Source organism: Genypterus blacodes, unplaced genomic scaffold (genome assembly GCF_046128005.1).
Source record: "Genypterus blacodes isolate CSIRO-AG114 ecotype Tasmania unplaced genomic scaffold, CSIRO-AGI_Gbla_v1 ptg000021l_1, whole genome shotgun sequence".
In the NCBI taxonomy this organism is placed as follows: Eukaryota; Metazoa; Chordata; class Actinopteri; order Ophidiiformes; family Ophidiidae; genus Genypterus; species Genypterus blacodes.
In genome coordinates this window covers 8,500,012-8,520,497 of record NW_027466834.1, presented here as the reverse complement: position 1 = coordinate 8,520,497, position 20,486 = coordinate 8,500,012, and the positions used below count along the sequence as shown (strand labels likewise).

Below are 20,486 nucleotides of genomic sequence, written 5' to 3'. Positions count from 1 at the left end.
TTTGATAACAATAAATAATTTGAATATTGATGCGTTCTTGTCTTCTTTCAGTTACTCTCCTGTGAATGGAGACAGGCGTTGCCTATCCTTACTTAAAATTGTGAGTAACGCAGTCACACAATACTCTGGCTCTCTCTGTTGGATATAAAGCTACACTACACCTACATCAATTTCATGTTGAGTCATCTGACGTCACTTCACTTACAGTTGCACTTCACCCGGTTGGTGACTCAAAACATGAATCTTGGCTGCACTGGAATTGCACTGAAACATTAGCCAATATGGTTAGGTGTTGTTAGCAGGATCTTATAATGTCTCAATTCAACTTGCTAAGCAGCCCTTTTATGTCGTGGTGAAGAGATAACCAATTGTGTTGAAGTGGCACTCAGCTGGGCAAAACCAGCAGAATAACAAACACCTGTTGAATTGATTTAATGATCTGCATTTGTAAAATTACATACTTTTGGTGCCAGTATTCTAAAACTGATTCTATCACCTTGCGTTGAACCTCTGAGAACATAACTTTCATCATCAGAGTCTGAGGAGAAACTGGTGATTGCAAGAAAAAAGTCACAATTATAAGGAAAAAAGGTTACAGTTGCTTCCCAACAGAGCTTATAACAACACAGCCAAGCCCTTGTAAAGTTTACATTTTAGCTTTAATTTGCTTCCTGCTAAAATAAAAACAGTGACTGGGTTGTTATACCTCCCCTTAGGTTTTGTTTTCCTTCTCTGACAAGGGTGTGTATACGTGTTAGGGACCAGTTAAGTTTCGTTTTCGTTTCTCCGACTGTGTGCGTGTGCGCGCGCTCGCTGATATATAAAGCAGCTGGTGATTTGCGCCCTCAGACGGAGCAGTGGTGATGTTTTCGTGGGGAGAGGACAGCAGGGGGGGCTTCAAGCTGAAGAGCGGGGGGGATCATGATGCCCCTCACTCTTTACAGCTCTCTTTTACTCTGAAGGACCTGTCAGCGAGTAACAGTGCTCTGGCTTATATCAAATCTGACGGAAAAGCCTTCATCTCCCGCATGATTGAGACCCAAGACGGCAGAAGAGTCAAAGGAAAACCGAGTGAGCAACAGCCCGTTTCTTACTAAATTCTAAGTCTTTATTATTTTCTCTCTCTCTCTCTCTCTCTCTCTCTCTCTCTCTCTCTCTCTTCCTCTCTCATATGCAGAATTGTAAATCTGTTAATGTATATATATATCACCAACGTGATTTAATCTGTCTTCATCTTTAGAGTATGTGAACTATAAGACGAAGATTCGGGCTGTGAGTTGTGGAGATGATTTCGTCAATTTGTTGTCTGACGAAGGCCATGTGCTCTGTGTGGACATAGCTCAGAGTCCTTACACTCCCAGGTAAGGGCTCAACATTAAATTCACACTAGCCAAGTCTGTGTTTACAAAATCATGTGTTTGAGCTTTGCTGTATCTCTTCTGCCAACTCAGAGCCCTGGGAGGTTTGTGTAACATACAGGTATCTCAGGTTGCTTGTGGAAGCCAGCATTCAGTCGCCCTGACCAAAGGTACAGTTAAGATTACAGCAAGTAACTCATCTTTCCCTGGTAAACTAAACATGTATCTGTCAGTGAATGTGCAATGTGGTATTTTTTTATGTTCATACTATCAGGGCTGTAGAGAAGACCACTTTAGTTCAGTCTCAATCCAGAGAGTTGAGACTGCAATAGGCAATAACACAAATAAAATAGCTGTAGATTTTTCTGCCGTAATCTCTGCTCAAATTCTACATGATATGACATGATAATGATACATTGATTACTTAGAATTTACAATGAATGTCTAAAGGTTAAAGCTTTAGTAAGCAGACTGGTAGCTGGTGAGTTGCCAGTTTGCCAGGTGCACGTGAGCAAGGCACCGAACCCCCAACTGCTCCATGGGCGCCGTATAATGGCTGCCCTTCACCCCCTCTGTAATGCATGTGTTTGTGCGTGTGTGTGTGTGTGATATGAGGGGGTGCAAGATAAGTTTCAGTTGCATGCGATTTGCCTTGAATTGCATGCAAAATGATGAGTAATAAAGTATCTTAATTGGGAGTCGCTTTGGATAAAAGTGTCTGCTAAATGACTGTAAATTAAATAAAAAAATTGTAGTTAAAGCATGCAAGGTGTCAGATAATTCTATTGTTGTTGATCTGCAGTGCATAAAGAAAATGACCAGTCATCAAGTTGTCAAGAAAGCGATTAAGAGAGATTTAAGTGCCACAGTGTCACCACAGCACATAAAGACTCACTGATCTCCCCACAGATGGCCAGGTATATACATGGGGCCAGGATACCAGTGGCCAGTTGGGTCTGGGGAAAAGGAGACCTGGTGCCAGCTCACCCCAACACCTAAGGTCCCTTTCTGGGATGCCCCTGGTCCAGATCGCTGCTGGGGGAGACCAGAGTTTCGCCTTGTCTGTGTCCGGAAATGTTTTTAGTTGGGGCAGAAACAACTGTGGACAGCTCGGCCTTGGGGACACAACAGGTAGCATTATGTTATAACTCCATTTTGCTTTATGAATCTTACATGTCAGGGTGACACCGCAAGTAACGTCAGTGCTAGTGTCAAAGATGCCATATTTACATTATTTGTTACATTTTTATAACATGTAAATCCTGGATTTGATGTTTTCTGTAGATAGACAGACACCGACTGCTGTTCACAGCTTGAACCTGAAGAAAACTATCGCCATTTCCTGTGGAAAGGACCATACTACCATTTTGACAAAGGTTAGACATGTTCCCAAAACTCCCAGTAGTGACTTCACCTCTGACAAATATGTGGTTTTAAAAATATGCTTATTTACTCACCAAAAGACTTCTATCGACACATTTCTTAAATGTCTCAGTCACAGTGGGATTTTTCTGTCTGCGTCTTCAGGATGGTGCAGTGTTTACATTCGGCTCTGGTCAGTACGGACAGCTGGGGCACAACTCTTTCACTGATGAACTACATCCTCGGCTGGTTGCAGAGCTCTCGGAGGCAAAGGTCACCAAGATTGCCTGTGGAAGGTACAATTATCTTACCACCTCTAATTCAAATTTTATTGATGGCGTAGCTACTAATTTTAGCTTGCTGTTTTCTGGGCAGGGCCTCAAAGTACAACTGATCTTTATCTGATATCCAACCCCGGTTGTAAATGGTCCAAATATCACATGGCTCGTTCAGCTCTGATGATGATCACTGATGAGGCAACCAGACGTGGGATTTTTGGACTAATTACCATCAGGCGGAGGAAACAGAGGTAGAAATTGATAATAAATCTATCAAACAATCACCAATAGCTGACATCTCAGATGTCCGTGTGTCCCAGAATGCAACAGTACCAAGTCAAACTAAATGAAACAGCGCTGCCTGCTGGCTGCTCACAGAACAACACTTTGAATACATTCAAACAAACTACTTCAGTGGACAAATGGAGCCTTGTCTAAATGTAATGTTCTCCCGGATGCTTTGTTGTTCCAGCTATACTGTAGAATAAGCAGAAGATAAGAGGAATAGGTGGGGTTTTTTTTAGAAGTTTTTGTTGACATTTTACAGAAACAAATTTCCCTCAGTGAAATATTTTAAGAGATTTGGACAATTCAGAAAAGTCATTGCTCTAAAACAAAGTATCAGTTTGAATCAGTCTAACATCTTCATTGAAATGAAAAATCAGTTTATGCCTGTTATTATCTGCTCCACCAGGCATCACACATTGGTGTTAACAGAGTCTAAGCAGGTCTATGCCTTTGGCTGTGGAGATCAAGGGCAGCTGGGAGGAAGCCAACACCAACCTGTGCCTCTGCTTGTTCCCCTGTCACAAGGTAAATATAGTAATGGAATAAGATTTATACAATCAAAACAACAAACAAACTGATTCAAATGAAGATAATGCATTTTGTTGTACTTATTCAGACACCACAGATGGTCAGCAAATCAGAAACCTCTATGCAGGAGGAGATTGCTCATTTGCATCAGAGATTTCTAATGAGGTACCAACACAATTAGAGTCAACACAGACCATAATAGTTTGTGTAGTCATGTTCTCAACTCATCATCTTTTCTTTCACAGGTCAGAATGAACAATGTCACACAGAACTGTCTTGAAGTTTTGATTGACCAATGGGTCTCAGGATGTGACGCAAAGTCATTGAAGAAGATAAAAAGGTAATAAGTGTATTTTTCTCAGTATTAAACAGTTTTACAGTAAAAGGCCCACCAAAGTATATAGACCCAAAAGGTCCCAGGTTTAAATCTTCTGGACTAAAATACTAAATCTTCACAGGGAAATCCACAGGATATTTTCCTCTGCCACTTGTTTGAATCAAAGCTTCCTTAAAAGAAGGTAAAAGCAATCTTTGTATGATTATCATTTCTGAACTTTGTAATCTAATGAATTACATGCTGTAGATGTACTTTTTTATCTTTTTTCCTCTTAGCCACGATAAGCATTTCCAGACCTCGCCAAAGTACTCTGGCCTGGACTTGTTACTTGCACGACCTGCTTTCAAGAAACTGGTGAATAGGGCTGAAGTTTTGAAAGAGGTATGTCTGACAAACTGCCATGTTTGTTATTTTCTTGCCTCGTATTTTCTCGCAGGCTTTGTTTTCACCTGTGACTGTTGACTTGTTTTTGTAAGCAGAACATTTCAGAACCAATTTTGACAAATCATGCTGTTGTATGTATGTATGTATGACCAGATCCAGGATAAATGTTTTCTGAAACATACTGTACACCTCCATAGATACAATTTGGTGTTTTTCTACCAAATCTATGTTTGTCTTTTGTGCTAAGCCTGCAATTTATCTGCATTTTTTTGCAGCGGAATTTTATTTGCAGCCACAGTTACTGTATTACTGTCTTTGCTCCCAAATCCTTATTATCCACCTGCATCAATTGCGTCTTGTAAACCGTTTTCAGGTTGAAGATGCCGTCATGCTCTTACTTCCTTCCCTTGAAAAGAAGCTGATGAACGTGGAGGGTTTGAGGATCTACCTGATTCTCATGGAGCTTTTGCTGGCAATTCAGAGACACAAACAACATCAGAGCACAGAGTTTGCTGAGGCAGTGGCTGCTGCTGTGCTGAGATTGTCTTCTGACAGCCTGCAGATCCTAGGTACTGTCACCACCACACCAAGGCCCTGTGTATCTGTACAAATGTTCAAATTACAACAAGAGACTAGGGGACATCAAAAATAATGAAGCGGTGAAGGTAGTGGGTAAAAGTGACTATCTGACATCCAAAATGACTTTCTTCAATTATGACATGTCTGTATTTTAGCCACATCCAAACCAAAAAGTAGCATCAGTAAAAGGGTTACATTTATTCACCCAACGATATTGTATTAACAGTAATCGTCACATGGCATCATCAACACTGTTTGCAAATGTCTGCTATGTTCTGTAGGGGATTGGTGGTCCTCACTGAGTAGCTCCACCAGGATGAAATATGTTGAGGTGTGGAAGAAAGCCGTGGCACTTCTCCTGTCCTGTGTGCCCGACCTTCAGAACACCAGTGTCAAAAACCTGCTCAAAGTCCTGCAGTGTTTCTACAATGTTAGTATTAACCATAATTGATATCTTTACCAGAACTTTTTAATTAGCATTGAAGGGAATCTTACTCATTCTTAATGTAAAATCATGAAATGTTTCTTATTTTATAATCCTTGTGTTACAGGCCAATAACAGGATGTCAGGACCTGAGAGAATCCCGGAAAAACAGTTTTGTTTGAGTTTTGGGGTGGAATTTATTCAAGCTGACCTGATTCTTTGGCGTTTGACACTAGATAAGGTCAAATCAATTTCTGAAAAATGCTAATTGACACAATGCAGTAACATATTTTTAAGTGAAATATGTTTTGAATTACCAGAGGATGACACAGATTTGTCCACTCTTTCTTCAGGGTGTTGACACTGTGCCACTTTTGATTTGTGGCTTCCCATTTGTGATGGATCTGCAGACTAAGAAAATGGCTTTTGACATGTATGCTGAATATGTTAAGGTAAGTTTAATCTTAAACTAAGTGAAGAACTAGAAACCTAGAACTATACCTTGTAGATGAAATGACAGGATACTCTCATAATCTCAAAATCTCCAAGAAATGAAGAAAGACATTTCATATCTGTATACATGTTAATGCATTTGCTCTCAAGAACAATGTCTACAAACAACGACAGTGTGAAACATAACTATTGCAATCTTCAACTATATTACAGCAAGAAACAGTGCAAAAAATTATGCAGCAGAATCTACTGTGGTTTATTGGATGGCCTCACCTGCAGTCTTCTGAAGTAAACTTGGAGCTGAATCTGAAGCGAGCTGCAGTTTTGGAAGGCACCTTAGAACAGATGGCTGTTGCCCATCCCAGTACCTTCAAGAGGCGACTAGTGGTGAGTATAAAATCCATCCATCTATCCAGAATGGCATCTTTGTTGTGTTGTACCTCCTATTTGTCAGGTAACTTAGCTCCCTCTCTCTTAGGTCCTTTTTGATGAAAATGAACACAGTCAACTCAACATGAAGGACTTTTTTCATTATGTCTTTCATGACATGATGAAATCTGGGATGTTTATGTTCAACGACTCAAAAACGCTGGCCTGGTTCCCCTGCAAAGTATTAATAACTTTTTTTTCCCGCACATTAATAGCAGTAATTTCCATTTTATTTACTTGAAACAGTTTTTGTCTTAATAAGGAAAGCATAGAGTTCTTCCAGCTGTTCTCATTCTGTCCTCTACTATCAATGACAGGCAAAAGAGGACAACACCTACTACCTATTTGGAGTTTTATGTGGATTGGCACTGTACAACAACAGTCTCACATACTTACCCTTCCCAGTGGCTCTGTTCAAAAAGCTGGTCAATGTAGAGCCGACATTGGAGGATATGAAAGAGTTCCAACCAGAACTTGAACAGTAAGAAGAATTTCATCCAAATTCAAGTAACGCTATGTACAGTTTTCTGATTGAATAAACATTTATTCATCTGTTACTGTTCCCAGGTCTCTGCAGTGCATCTTGGACATCAGCACAGACGATGACACATACCTGGATTTTAGCGTAAGTGGACAGTGAGTGGACATCTAGAGGCAAAGAAGCAGTGTGCTCATCCTCCTTTGCATCTTTTCACAATTAGAAGCCTTCAGTGTCAAAATTTAAATTGGCTTTTCAGGAGGAGGCCTTAAAGATACAGTACCTGAAACAAAATGTTTTCTCTCAATCTGTAAAGGTCCTCTTCAGCAGAAGTATTATTGTCATATGGTTTAGTAAGTAGAGTTTAATGCCCTGTGCAGTGCTGAGGATATAGTTTGGATAAGTTTGAACAGTACAATAGTTTTCGTTCAGGGAGTTGTTTGAATTTAACTCAAATTTCAACATGAAAAACCTGTGTCAGCAAAAAGTCAATGCCACCTAAATGAATTGTCCATGGATCATTGTGTAGAGCCAAGATGTGTAGACATATTACCAGTTTGAAAATGTACCCTGGAAGTTTGTGTAACGTTTTACACTAATATTACCTTTATTTACTTGTCTTTTATGAACTCATTATAATAGGTTCCCTGGGATGGGATGGTGGTTGAACTTGATCCTGAAAATCCTGGAAAGTCAGTGACACGTGAGAACAAGTAAGACTGCAGAAGCAACTCACCCTCCAATACTTTCTAAGTGATTGTGTTTTGTCATTTAAGAGGAATTTGAGGAAATTGTTGTGAATACACTCTTCATATTTCACTATTAATACAAATGCACTATAAAATACAGTGTTACATAAAGTCTTACATTCATTCCACAGTTTCTGTGAGTTTATGATGCTGACTTTAGAAGTGCCTCAAAGAAATATTTGTCAAGCTTAAAGTATAATCTTTTTCACAGGACAGAGTTTGTGAATGCCTATGTGAGCCACGTCTTCAATGCATCAGTGCAAAGGGTGTTTGAGGAGTTCAAGCGAGGCTTCTTCCACGTTATTGATGTGGATTTGGTGATGATGTTCAGGCCAGAGGAACTGAAGGGAATAATGGTGGGCAAAGACATCTATGACTGGGACAAGGTGAAACAGGTACAGTGCAAAGAATGATGTATTGCTGTTCTAGTTACTCATTCATCACCATTACAACTCATTCAATACAGCATTGCCGGCATTCATAACTGTTTCAATGGCTGTGCTGTTTTAGGACACAGTTTATGAGGGAGTGTACAATGAGGACCACCACACCATACAGATGTTTTGGAAAGTTTTTGAGGAACTGACTGAAGATCTGAAGAGAGCTTTAGTGTGTAAGTACCATACATATTGTTCAAAGACTTCATAGGCTTGAAACCATCAATAAATTAAGGAAAGAAAATGAAGAAGTAGAACCTGTTGCATTTTATCTTTCCACCAACAACAGTGGTTATTTGAATTAAATGGAAGAACTGGTGGTCTACATTAGAAGTGATGGCCACTAAAGCGGTGTGGACTCAAACTGATCAGAGAGAGGACTGCAGCAATTAAGCCCAAAAAATGTAATAAATAAGTAACCTGTGAAATGTTTATGCGTTTGTGTTCACCAGTCTTCGTGACAGGCTTTCAGAGAGTTCCAATTCTTGGCAACATCACAATGACGGTTCGAGACCTGAATATTACGGACGACTCGGACCGCTACCTCCCTCTGGGGTATACGTGCTACTCTCTTCTGGATCTACCAATATACTCAACCAAGGCGATCATGCAGGCCAGGCTGACAGAGGCCCTCAACTCCAAGGGAGGGTTCAAGTGATGTTGGCTGATAAGTGGCAGGGCGTTAAATACGTTTCATATTCATATTTGGTACCAATATTTATATGACAAACTTTTAAATGAAGTGATATGAAACTAAATGTCCACATTTTTCACTTCTGTTTTACGTCCCTATCAACTTTTGATACACATCAGCATTCATTTAGTTAACTTATTTAATTTAGTGTGTTTTTAATTTAAGTATTCGCCGAGCTGCTGTTTGTACATGTTTTATGTTGTTTTATATGTTGTTTCTTGTTGTCTTTTCTATATGTTATACGTTCGCACCTAGAACCACAGCAAATTCCTCTTAAGTGTAAACTTAGTTGGCAAATAAAGCAATTCTGATTCTGATTCTTACACACTACTTAAGATTTTAATGCTGACTGTGTGTGTAGGTGCTGTGAAGTGAGGTGTGAAGTGACTTGACGAGCCGAATTAACTTTCTAATTAAGTTTCTCCACTTACTCACACAGGATTTTGATAATCTTTGCACTTTTGATAATATTTAACATCATACTAATTTGTGCAATAAAATGCTAATGTATGCACTTTTGTTGAATTTCCATTGAATTCTGTGATTGCGGAAGCCCAAGAAGCTAGAGGGGACTGTGACCTGGATCATATACTGGATATGCAGTGGATCATAGTGTGTATATTTTTAGTTGGGCTCTTCTTTCTTATTTTGCCTCTGGGAGACATGACTCAACATTGCAAGGTTGCAAGATATTGAAAACGCAATCCTAGAAAAATATTTTGCACAGAAGTCTTAAGTATGTTTGATCTTATTGTACATGTGTTAAAACTGCTCAGGGCAAGTGTTGTTGTGATATGTTGAATAAGCTGTTAAATGTTTCATGACGAAGAATATGCCACATGTAAAATTGCTATCAGAAATTTTAAATAAAATGTTACTTTATTATTTGTGGAGAAACTGCTTCACCTTTGTATTAGATTTATAAATCGAGGGCGAAGAAGCAGGAAGTGGAGTACAGTGATAGGACACGCCCTCAATCTGTCTGACATTACAAACACAAATGTCAGTTTATAAAAAGAAGTATAAACGTAATGCAAATGAATATGCAGTTAAAGTGTGTGTGTGCGTATTCTACCTGAGGACGGGAGTGGACAGTAGGTCTGTGTTGTATCTGTCAGGACATGCTTAGCTCAGCAATCATCGAGTCCAAACAGGAAATATGCTTTTCCATGCATGCAGCCTCCTCCTCCTCCTCCTCCAGTATTTATCAGAGCAAACCACAGAGAGCCATCATCCACCCTCTGGCCCTGACCTACTTCAAGTCCACCTCTCATCCACCCCATTGCTTCACTTTGACTTAAACCAGTATCCTGCCTCCACTGAGGGAAACCTCTACTTTTGCTTCATAGGGATAGAACCCCATGAAAACCACGTAACGTAAATATTTTTGATAACAATAAATAATTTGAATATTGATGCGTTCTTGTCTTCTTTCAGTTACTCTCCTGTGAATGGAGACAGGCGTTGCCTATCCTTACTTAAAATTGTGAGTAACGCAGTCACACAATACTCTGGCTCTCTCTGTTGGATATAAAGCTACACTACACCTACATCAATTTCATGTTGAATCATCTGACGTCACTTCACTTACAGTTGCACTTCACCCGGTTGGTGACCCAAAACATGAATCTTGGCTGCACTGGAATTGCACTGAAACATTAGCCAATATGGTTAGGTGTTGTTAGCAGGATCTTATAATGTCTCAATTCAACTTGCTAAGCAGCCCTTTTATGTCGTGGTGAAGAGATTACCAATTGTGTTGAAGTGGCACTCAGCTGGGCAAAACCAGCAGAATAACAAACACATGTTGAATTGATTTAATGATCTGCATTTGTAGAAATCAGTAAAAATTGTTACAATTGTTATTACATACTTTTGGTGCCAGTATTCTAAAACTGATTCTATCACCTTGCGTTGAACCTCTGAGAACATAACTTTCATCATCAGAGTCTGAGGAGAAACTGGTGATTGCAAGAAAAAAGTCACAATTATAAGGGAAAAAGGTTACAGTTGCTTCCCAACAGAGCTTATAACAACAGAGCCAAGCCCTTGTAAAGTTTACATTTTCACTTTAATTTGCATTCTGCTAAAAAAAAACAGTGACTGAGTTGTTATACCTCCCCTTAGGTTTTGTTGTCCTTCTCTGACAAGGGTGTGTATACGTGTTTGGGACCAGTTAAGTTTCGTTTTCGTTTCTCCGACTGTGTGCGTGTGCGAGCGCTCGCTGATATATAAAGCAGCTGGTGATTTGCGCCCTCAGACGGAGCAGTGGTGATGTTTTCGTGGGGAGAGGACAGCAGGGGGGGCTTCAAGCTGAAGAGCGGGGGGGATCATGATGCCCCTCACTCTTTACAGCTCTCTTTTACTCTGAAGGACCTGTCAGCGAGTAACAGTGCTCTGGCTTATATCACATCTGACGGAAAAGCCCTCATCTCCCGCATGATTGAGACCCAAGACGGCAGAAGAGTCAAAGGAAAACCGAGTGAGCAACAGCCCGATTCTAAGTCTTTATTATTTTCTCTCTCTCTCTCTCTCTCTCTCTCTCTCTCTCTCTCTCTGTCTCTCTCTCTCTGTCTCTCTCTGTCTCTCTCATATGCAGATTTGTTAGTCTGTTAATGTATATATATATCACCAACGTCTTCATCTTTAGAGTATGTGAACTATAAGAAGAAGATTCGGGCTGTGAGTTGTGGAGATGATTTCGTCAATTTGTTGTCTGGAGAAGGCCATGTGCTCTGTGTGGACATAGCTCAGGGTCCTTACATTCCCAGGTAAGGGCTCAACATTAAATTCACACTAGCCAAGTCTGTGTTTACGAAATCATGTGTTTGAGCTTTGCTGTATCTCTTCTGCCAACTCAGAGCCCTGGAAGGTTTGTGTAACATACAGGTATCTCAGGTTGCTTGTGGAAGCCAGCATTCAGTCGCCCTGACCAAAGGTACAGTTAAGATTACAGCAAGTAACTCATCTTTCCCTGGTAACTAAACATGTATCTGTCAGTGAATGTGCAATGTGGTATTTTTTTATGTTCATTCTATCAGGGCTGTAGAGAAGACCACTTTAGTTCAGTCTCAATCCAGAGAGTTGAGACTGCAATAGGCAATAACACAAATAAAATAGCTGTAGATTTTTCTGCCGTAATCTCTGCTGAAACTCTACATGATATGACATGATAATGATACATTGATTACTTGGATTTTACAATGAATGTCTAAAGGTTAAAGCTTTAGTAAGCAGACTGGTAGCTGGTGAGTTGCCAGTTTGCCAGGTGCACGTGAGCAAGGCACCGAACCCCCAACTGCTCCATGGGCGCAGTATAATGGCTGCCCTTCACCCCCTCTGTAATGCATGTGTTTGTGCGTGTGTGTGTGTGATATGAGGGGGTGCAAGATAAGTTTCAGTTGCATGCGATTTGCCTTGAATTGCATGCAAAATGATGAGTAATAAAGTATCTTAATTGGGAGTCGCTTTGGATAAAAGTGTCTGCTAAATGACTGTAAATTAAATAAAAAAATTGTAGTTAAAGCATGCAAGGTGTCAGATAATTCTATTGTTGTTGATCTGCAGTGCATAAAGAAAATGACCAGTCATCAAGTTGTCAAGAAAGCGATTAAGAGAGATTTAAGTGCCACAGTGTCACCACAGCACATAAAGACTCACTGATCTCCCCACAGATGGCCAGGTATATACATGGGGCCAGGATACCAGTGGCCAGTTGGGTCTGGGGAAAAGGAGACCTGGTGCCAGCTCACCCCAACACCTAAGGTCCCTTTCTGGGATGCCCCTGGTCCAGATCGCTGCTGGGGGAGACCAGAGTTTCGCCTTGTCTGTGTCCGGAAATGTTTTTAGTTGGGGCAGAAACAACTGTGGACAGCTCGGCCTTGGGGACACAACAGGTAGCATTATGTTATAACTCCATTTTGCTTTATGAATCTTACATGTCAGGGTGACACCGCAAGTAACGTCAGTGCTAGTGTCAAAGATGCCATATTTCCATTATTTGTTACATTTTTATAACATGTAAATCCTGGATTTGATGTTTTCTGTAGATAGACAGACACCAACTGCTGTTCACAGCTTGAACCTGAAGAAAACTATCGCCATTTCCTGTGGAAAGGACCATACTACCATTTTGACAAAGGTTAGACATGTTCCCAAAACTCCCAGTAGTGACTTCACCTCTGACAAATATGTGGTTTACAAAATATGCTTATTTACTCACTAAAAGACTTCTATCGACACATTTCTTAAATGTCTCAGTCACAGTGGGATTTTCTGTCTGCTTCTTCAGGATGGTGCAGTGTTTACATTCGGCTCTGGTCAGTACGGACAGCTGGGGCACAACTCTTTCAGTGATGAACTACATCCTCGGCTGGTTGCAGAGCTCTCGGGGGCAAAGGTCACCAAGATTGCCTGTGGAAGGTACAATTATCTTACCACCTCTAATTCAAATTTTATTGATGGCGTAGCTACTAATTTTAGCTTGCTGTTTTCTGGGCAGGGCCTCAAAGTACAACTGATCTTTATCTGATATCCACCCCCGGTTGTAAATGGTCCAAATATCACATGGCTCGTTCAGCTCTGATGATGATCACTGATGAGGCAACCAGACGTGGGATTTTTGGACTAATATCCACCAGGCGGAGGAAACAGGTGTAGAAATTGATAATAAATCTATCAAACAATCACCAATAGCTGACATCTCAGATGTCCGTGTGTCCCAGAATGCAACAGTACCAAGTCAAACTAAATGAAACAGCGCTGCCTGCTGGCTGCTCACAGAACAACACTTTAAATACTTTCAAACAAACTACTTCAGTGGACAAATGGAGCCTTGTCTAAATGTAATGTTCTCCCGGATGCTTTGTTGTTCCAGCTATACTGTAGAATAAGCAGAAGATAAGAGGAATAGGTGGGGTTTTTTTTATAAGTTTTTGTTGACATTTTACAGAAACAAATTTCCCTCAGTGAAATATTTTAAGAGATTTGGACAATTCAGAAAAGTCATTGCTCTAAAAACAAAGTATCATTTTGAATCAGTCTTACATCTTCATTGAAATGAAAGATTCAGTTGATGCCTGTTATTATCTGCTCCACCAGGCATCACACGTTGGTGTTAACAGAGTCCAAGCAGGTCTATGCCTTTGGCTGTGGAGATCAAGGGCAGCTGGGAGGAAGCCAACACCAGCCTGTGCCTCTGCTTGTTCCCCTGTCACAAGGTAAATATAGTAATGGAATAAGATTTATACAATCAAAACAACAAACAAACTGATTCAAATGAAGATAATGCATTTTGTTGTACTTATTTAGACACCACAGATGGTCAGCAAATCAGAAACCTCTATGCAGGAGGAGATTGCTCATTTGCATCAGAGATTTCTAATGAGGTACCAACACTATTAGAGTCAACACAGACCATAATAGTTTGTGTAGTCATGTTCTCAACTCATCATCTTTTCTTTCACAGGTCAGAATGAACAATGTCACACAGAACTGTCTTGAAGTTTTGATTGACCAATGGGTCTCAGGATGTGACGCAAAGTCATTGAAGAAGATAAAAAGGTAATAAGTGTATTTTTCTCAGTATTAAACAGTTTTACAGTAAAAGGCCCACCAATGTATATAGACCCAAAAGGTCCCAGGTTTAAATCTTCTGGACTAAAATACTAAATCTTCACAGGGAAATCCGCAGGATATTTTCCTCTGCCACTTGTTTGAATCAAAGCTTCCTTGAAAGAAGGTAAAAGCAATCTTTGTATGATTATCATTTCTGAACTTTGTAATCTAATGAATTACATGCTGTAGATGTACTTTATTATCTTTTTTCCTCTTAGCCACGATAAGCATTTCCAGACCTCGCCAAAGTACTCTGGCCTGGACTTGTTACTTGCACGACCTGCTTTCAAGAAACTGGTGAATAGGGCTGAAGTTTTGAAAGAGGTATGTCTGACAAACTGCCATGTTTGTTATTTTCTTGCCTCGTATTTTCTCGCAGGCTTTGTTTTCACCTGTGACTGTTGACTTGTTTTTGTAAGCAGAACATTTCAGAACCAATTTTGACAAATCATGCTGTTGTATGTATGTATGTATGTATGTATGACCAGATCCAGGATAAATGTTTTCTGAAACATACTGTACACCTCCATAGATACAATTTGGTGTTTTTCTACCAAATCTATGTTTGTCTTTTGTGCTAAGCCTGCAATTTATCTGCATTTTCTTGCAGCTGAATTTTATTTGCAGCCACAGTTACTGTATTACTTGTCTTTGTTCCCAAATCCTTATTATCCACCTGCATCAATTGCGTCTTGTGATCCGTTTTCAGGTTGTGGATGCAGTCATGCTCTTACTTCCTTCCCTTGAAAAGAAGCTGATGAACGTGGAGGGTTTGAGGATCTACCTGATTCTCATGGAGCTTTTGCTGGCAATTCAGAGACACAAACAACATCAGAGCACAGAGTTTGCTGAGGCAGTGGCTGCTGCTGTGCTGAGATTGTCTGCTGACAGCCTGCAGATCCTAGGTACTGTCACCACCACACCAAGGCCCTGTGTATCTGTACAAATGTTCAAATTACAACAAGAGACTAGGGGACATCAAAAATGATGAAGCGGTGACTGTAGTGGGTAAAAGTGACTATCTGACATCCAAAATGACTTTCTTCAATTATGACATGTCTGTATTTTAGCCACATCCCAACCAAAAAGTAGCATCAGTAAAAGGGTTACATTTATTCACCCAACGATATTGTATTAACAGTAATCGTCACATGGCATCATCAACACTGTTTGCAAATGTCTGCTATGTTCTGTAGGGGATTGGTGGTCCTCACTGAATAGCTCCACCAGGATGAAATATGTTGAGGTGTGGAAGGAGGCCGTGGTACTTCTCTTGTCCTGTGTGCCCGACCTTCAGAACACCAGTGTCAAAAACCTGCTCAAAGTCCTGCAGTGTTTCTACAATGTTAGTATTAACCATAATTGATAACTTTACCAGTACTTTTTTTATTAGCATTGAAGGGAATCTTACTCATTCTTAATGTAAAATCATGAAATGTTTCTTATTTTATAATCCTTGTGTTACAGGCCAATAACAGGATGTCAGGACCTGAGAGAATCCCGGAAAAACAGTTTTGTTTGAGTTTTGGGGTGGAATTTATTCAAGCTGACCTGAAACTTTGGCGTTTGACACTAGACAAGGTCAAATCAATTTCTGAAAAATGCTAATTGACACAATGCAGTAACATATTTTTAAGTGAAGTATGTTTTGAATTACCAGAGGATGACACAGATTTGTCCACTCTTTCTTCAGGGTGTTGACGCTGTGCCACTTTTGATTTGTGGCTTCCCTTTCGTGATGGATCTGCAGTCTAAGAAAATGGCTTTTGACATCTATGCTGAATGTTTTAAGGTAAGTTTAATCTTAAACTAAGTGAAGAACTAGAAACCTAGAGCTATACCTTGTAGATGAAATGACAGGATACTCTCAAAATCTCCAAGAAATGAAGAAAGACATTTCATATCTGTATACATGTTAATGCATTTGCTCTCAAGAACAATGTCTACAAACAATGACAGTGTGAAACATAACTATTGAAATCTTGACCTATACTACAGCAAGAAACAGTGCAAAAAATTATGCAGCAGAATCCACTGTGGTATATGGGATGGCCTCACCTGCAGTCTTCTGAAGTAAACTTGGAGCTGAATCTTAGGCGAGCTGCAGTTTTGGAAGACACCTTAGAACAGATGGCTGTTGCCCATCCCAGTACCTTCAAGAGGCCACTAGTGGTGAGTATAAAATCCATCCATCTATCCAGAATGGCGTCTTTGTTGTGTTGTACCTCCTATTTGTCAGGTAACTTAGCTCCCTCGCTCTTAGGTCCGTTTTGATGAAAACAAACTCAGTCAACTCAACATGAAGGACTTTTTTCATTATGTCTTTCATGACATGATGAAATCTGGGATGTTTATGTTCAACGACTCAAAAACGCTGGCCTGGTTCCCCTGCAAAGTATAAATGACTTAATGGTTTTTTCCGCACATTAATAGCAGTAATTTCCATTTTATTTACCTGAAACAGTTTTTGTCTTAATAAGGAAAGCATAGAGTTCTTCCAGCTGTTCTCATTCTGTCCTCTACTATCAATTACAGGCAAAAGAGGACAACACCTACTACCTATTTGGAGTTTTATGTGGCTTGGCACTGTACAACAACAGTCTCACATACTTACCCTTCCCAATGGCTCTGTTCAAAAAGCTGGTCAATGTAAAGCCGACATTAGAGGATATGAAAGAGTTCCAACCAGAACTTGGAAAGTAAGAAGAATTTCATCCAAATTCAAGTAACGCTATGTACAGTTTTCTGATTGAATAAACATTTATTCATCTGTTACTGTTTCCAGGTCTCTGCAGTGCATCTTGGACATCAGCACAGACGATGACACATACCTGGATTTTAGCGTAAGTGGACAGTGAGTGGACATCTAGAGGCAAAGAAGCAGTGTGCTCATCCTCCTTTGCATCTTTTCACAATTAGAAGCCTTCAGTGTCAAAATTTAAATTTAAAATTCCTCACCGAGTTGGCTTTTCAGGAGGAAGCCTTAAAGATACAGTACCTGAAACAAAATGTTTTCTCTCAATCTGTATAGGTCCTCTTCAGCAGAAGTATTATTGTCATATGGTTTAGTAAGTAGAGTTTAATGCCCTGTGCAGTGCTGAGGATATAGTTTGGATAAGTTTGAACAGTACAATAGTTGTCGTTCAGGGAGTTGTTTGAATTTAACTCAAATTTCAACATGAAAAACCTATGTCAGCAAAAAGTCAATGCCACCTAAATGAATTGTCCATGGATCATTGTGTAGAGCCAAGATGTGTAGACATATTGCCAGTTTGAAAATGTACCCTGGAAGTTTGTGTAACGTTTTACACTAATATTACCTTTATTTACTTGTCTTTTATCAACTCATTATAATAGGTTCCCTGGGATGGGATGGTGGTTGAACTTGATCCTGAAAATCCTGGAAAGCCAGTGACGAGGAAGAACAAGTAAGACTGCAGAAGGATTGCATTTGAGGAAATTGTTGTGAATACACTCTACATATTTCCCTATTAATACATATGCACTATAAAATACAGTGTTACATAAAGTCTTACATTCATTCCACAGTTTCTGTGAGTTTATGATGCTGACTTTAGAAGTGCCTCAAAGAAATATCTGTCAAGCTTAAAGTATAATCTTTTTCACAGGACAGAGTTTGTGAATGCCTATGTGAGCTACGTCTTCAATGCATCAGTGCAAAGGGTGTTTGAAGAGTTCAAGCGAGGCTTCTTCCACGTTATTGATGTGGATTTGGTGATGATGTTCAGGCCAGAGGAGCTGAAGGGAATAATGGTGGGCAAAGACATCTATGACTGGGACAAGGTGAAACAGGTACAGTGCAAAGAATGATGTATTGCTGTTCTAGTTACTCATTCATCACCATTACAACTCATTCAATACAGCATTGCCGGCATTCATAACTGTTTCAATGGCTGTGCTGTTTTAGGACACAGTTTATGAGGGAGTGTACAATGAGGACCACCACACCATACAGATGTTTTGGAAAGTTTTTGAGGAACTGACTGAAGATCTGAAGAGAGCTTTAGTGTGTAAGTACCATACATATTGTTCAAAGACTTCATAGGCTTGAAACCATCAATAAATTAAGGAAAGAAGATGAAGAAGTAGAACCTGTTGCATTTTATCTTTCCACCAACAACAGTGGTTATTTGAATTAAATGGAAGAACTGGTGGTCTACATTAGAAGTGATGGCCACTAAAGCGGTGTGGACTCAAACTGATCAGAGAGAGGACTGCAGCAATTAAGTCCAAAAAATGTAATAAATAAGTAAGCTGTGAAATGTTTATGCGTTTGTGTTCACCAGTCTTCGTGACAGGCTTTCAGAGAGTTCCAATTCTTGGCAACATCACAATGACGGTTCGAGACCTGAATATTACGGACGACTCGGACCGCTACCTCCCTCTGGGGTATACGTGCTACTCTCTTCTGGATCTACCAATATACTCAACCAAGGCGATCATGCAGGCCAGGCTGACAGAGGCCCTCAACTCCAAGGGAGGGTTCAAGTGATGTTGGCTGATAAGTGGCAGGGCGTTAAATACGTTTCATATTCATATTTGGTACCAATATTTATATGACAAACTTTTAAATGAAGTGATATGAAACTAAATGTCCAAATTTTTCACTTCTGTTTTACGTCCCTATCAACTTTTGATACACATCAGCATTCATTTAGTTAACTTATTTAATTTAGTGTATTTTTAATTTAAGTATTCGCCGAGCTGCTGTTTGTACATGTTTTATGTTGTTTTATATGTTGTTTCTTGTTGTCTTTTCTATATGTTATACGTTCGCACCTAGAACCACAGCAAATTCCTCTTAAGTGTAAACTTAGTTGGCAAATAAAGCAATTCTGATTCTGATTCTTACACACTACTTAAGATTTTAATGCTGACTGTGTGTGTAGGTGCTGTGAAGTGAGGTGTGAAGTGACTTGACGAGCCGAATTAACTTTCTAATTAAGTTTCTCCACTTACTTACACAGGATTTTGATAATCTTTGCACTTTTGATAATATTTAACATCATACTAATTTGTGCAATAAAATGCTAATGTATGCACTTTTGTTGAATTTCCATTGAATTCTGTGATTGCGGAAGCCCAAGAAGCTAGAGGGGTCTGTGACCTGGATCATATACTGGATCTGCAGCGGATCATAGTGTGTATATTTTTAGTTGGGCTCTTCTTTCTTATTTTGCCTCTGGAAGACATGACTCAACATTGCAAGGTTGCAAGATATGGAAAACGCAATCCTAGAAAAATATTTTGCACAGAAGTCTTAAGTATGTTTGATCTCATTGTACATGTGTTAAAACTGCTCAGGGCTCAAAGTGTTGTTGTGATATGTTTAATAAGCTGTTAAATGTTTCATGATGCCGTATGTAAAATTGCTATCAGAAATTTTAAATAAAATGTTATTTTCTTATTTGTGGAGAAACTGCTTCACCTTTGTATTAGATTTATAAATCGAGGGCGAAGAAGCAGGAAGTGGAGTACAGTGATAGGACACGCCCTCAATCTGTCTGACATTACAAACACAAATGTCAGTTTATAAAAAGAAGTATAAACGTAATGCAAATTAATATGCAGTTAAAGTGTGTGTGTGCGTATTCTACCTGAGGACGGGAGTGGACAGTAGGTCTGTGTTGTATCTGTCAGGACATGCTTAGCTCAGCAATCATCGAGTCCAAACAGGAAATATGCTTTTCCATGCATGCAGCCTCCTCCTCCTCCTCCTCCAGTATTCATCAGAGCAAACCACAGAGAGCCATCATCCACCCTCTGACCCTGACCTACTTCAAGTCCATGTCTCGTCCACCCCATTGCTTCACTTTGACTAAAACCAGTATCCTGCCTCCACTGAGGGAAACCTCTACTTTTGCTTCATAGGGATGGCACCTCATGAAAACCACGTAACTGATTGAGTAGACCCAATTCTACTCCATATTTGATTACAATACATAATTTTAATATTGATGCTTTCACGTCTTCTTTCAGTTACTCTCCTGTGAGTGGAGACAGGCGTTGCCTATCCTTACTTAAAATTGTGAGTAAGTCACGCGATACTCTGACTCTCTCTGTTGGACGTA

The 20,486-nt window shown here is 39.8% G+C and overlaps 2 protein-coding genes across 8 annotated transcripts; both read left to right on the top strand.

Annotated features, from left to right (window-relative positions):
• The first annotated feature begins 817 nt into the window (after window positions 1-817).
• LOC142991792 (putative E3 ubiquitin-protein ligase HERC3) lies at window positions 818-9,663 on the top strand. 3 transcript variants are annotated; one of them, XM_076141920.1, is made up of 23 exons: window positions 818-1,071; window positions 1,241-1,361; window positions 1,452-1,528; window positions 2,268-2,489; window positions 2,643-2,734; window positions 2,886-3,016; window positions 3,693-3,811; window positions 3,903-3,979; window positions 4,060-4,133; window positions 4,273-4,332; window positions 4,427-4,532; window positions 4,909-5,104; window positions 5,396-5,544; window positions 5,666-5,779; window positions 5,892-5,994; window positions 6,209-6,378; window positions 6,470-6,601; window positions 6,738-6,901; window positions 6,988-7,045; window positions 7,541-7,611; window positions 7,859-8,042; window positions 8,158-8,260; window positions 8,537-9,663. In XM_076141920.1, exons 1-23 carry the CDS (start codon window positions 864-866, stop codon window positions 8,740-8,742), a joined length of 2,937 nt encoding a protein of 978 aa, XP_075998035.1. In that variant the 5' UTR covers window positions 818-863; the 3' UTR covers window positions 8,743-9,663. The 3 variants fall into 3 exon arrangements, with proteins under 3 accessions (XP_075998035.1, XP_075998034.1, XP_075998033.1); XM_076141919.1 differs by having other exon boundaries at window positions 4,060-4,154; window positions 5,892-5,990; window positions 6,205-6,378; XM_076141918.1 differs by having other exon boundaries at window positions 4,060-4,154.
• A 1,342-nt stretch (window positions 9,664-11,005) lies between these two features.
• On the top strand, window positions 11,006-19,630 carry LOC142991793 (putative E3 ubiquitin-protein ligase HERC3). 5 transcript variants are annotated; one of them, XM_076141923.1, is made up of 23 exons: window positions 11,007-11,260; window positions 11,429-11,549; window positions 11,640-11,716; window positions 12,453-12,674; window positions 12,828-12,919; window positions 13,070-13,200; window positions 13,879-13,997; window positions 14,089-14,165; window positions 14,246-14,319; window positions 14,459-14,518; window positions 14,613-14,718; window positions 15,104-15,299; window positions 15,591-15,739; window positions 15,862-15,975; window positions 16,088-16,186; window positions 16,393-16,566; window positions 16,658-16,789; window positions 16,930-17,093; window positions 17,180-17,237; window positions 17,752-17,822; window positions 18,024-18,207; window positions 18,323-18,425; window positions 18,702-19,630. In XM_076141923.1, the coding sequence occupies exons 1-23, from the start codon at window positions 11,053-11,055 to the stop codon at window positions 18,905-18,907; spliced, it is 2,937 nt and encodes a 978-aa protein (XP_075998038.1). In that variant the 5' UTR covers window positions 11,007-11,052; the 3' UTR covers window positions 18,908-19,630. The 5 variants fall into 5 exon arrangements, with proteins under 5 accessions (XP_075998040.1, XP_075998038.1, XP_075998039.1 ...); XM_076141924.1 differs by having other exon boundaries at window positions 14,246-14,340; window positions 16,420-16,566; XM_076141921.1 differs by having other exon boundaries at window positions 14,246-14,340.
• Window positions 19,631-20,486: the final 856 nt, after the last annotated feature.

What these genes read in the sequence shown, in the direction of transcription:
- LOC142991793 (XM_076141921.1), top strand. Translation starts at nt 11,053, where the DNA reads ATGTTTTCGTGGGGAGAGGACAGCAGGGGGGGCTTCAAGCTGAAGAGC. An exon ending in TTCAGTCGCCCTGACCAAAG is followed by an intron (nt 11,717 to 12,452) that starts GTACAGTTAAGA and finishes ATCTCCCCACAG; the next exon opens with ATGGCCAGGTATATACATGG. An exon ending in GCTTGTTCCCCTGTCACAAG is followed by an intron (nt 13,998 to 14,088) that starts GTAAATATAGTA and finishes GTACTTATTTAG; the next exon opens with ACACCACAGATGGTCAGCAA.
- LOC142991792 (XM_076141919.1), top strand. Translation starts at nt 864, where the DNA reads ATGTTTTCGTGGGGAGAGGACAGCAGGGGGGGCTTCAAGCTGAAGAGC. An exon ending in ACCAAGATTGCCTGTGGAAG is followed by an intron (nt 3,017 to 3,692) that starts GTACAATTATCT and finishes CTGCTCCACCAG; the next exon opens with GCATCACACATTGGTGTTAA. An exon ending in CATCAGAGATTTCTAATGAG is followed by an intron (nt 3,980 to 4,059) that starts GTACCAACACAA and finishes TTTCTTTCACAG; the next exon opens with GTCAGAATGAACAATGTCAC.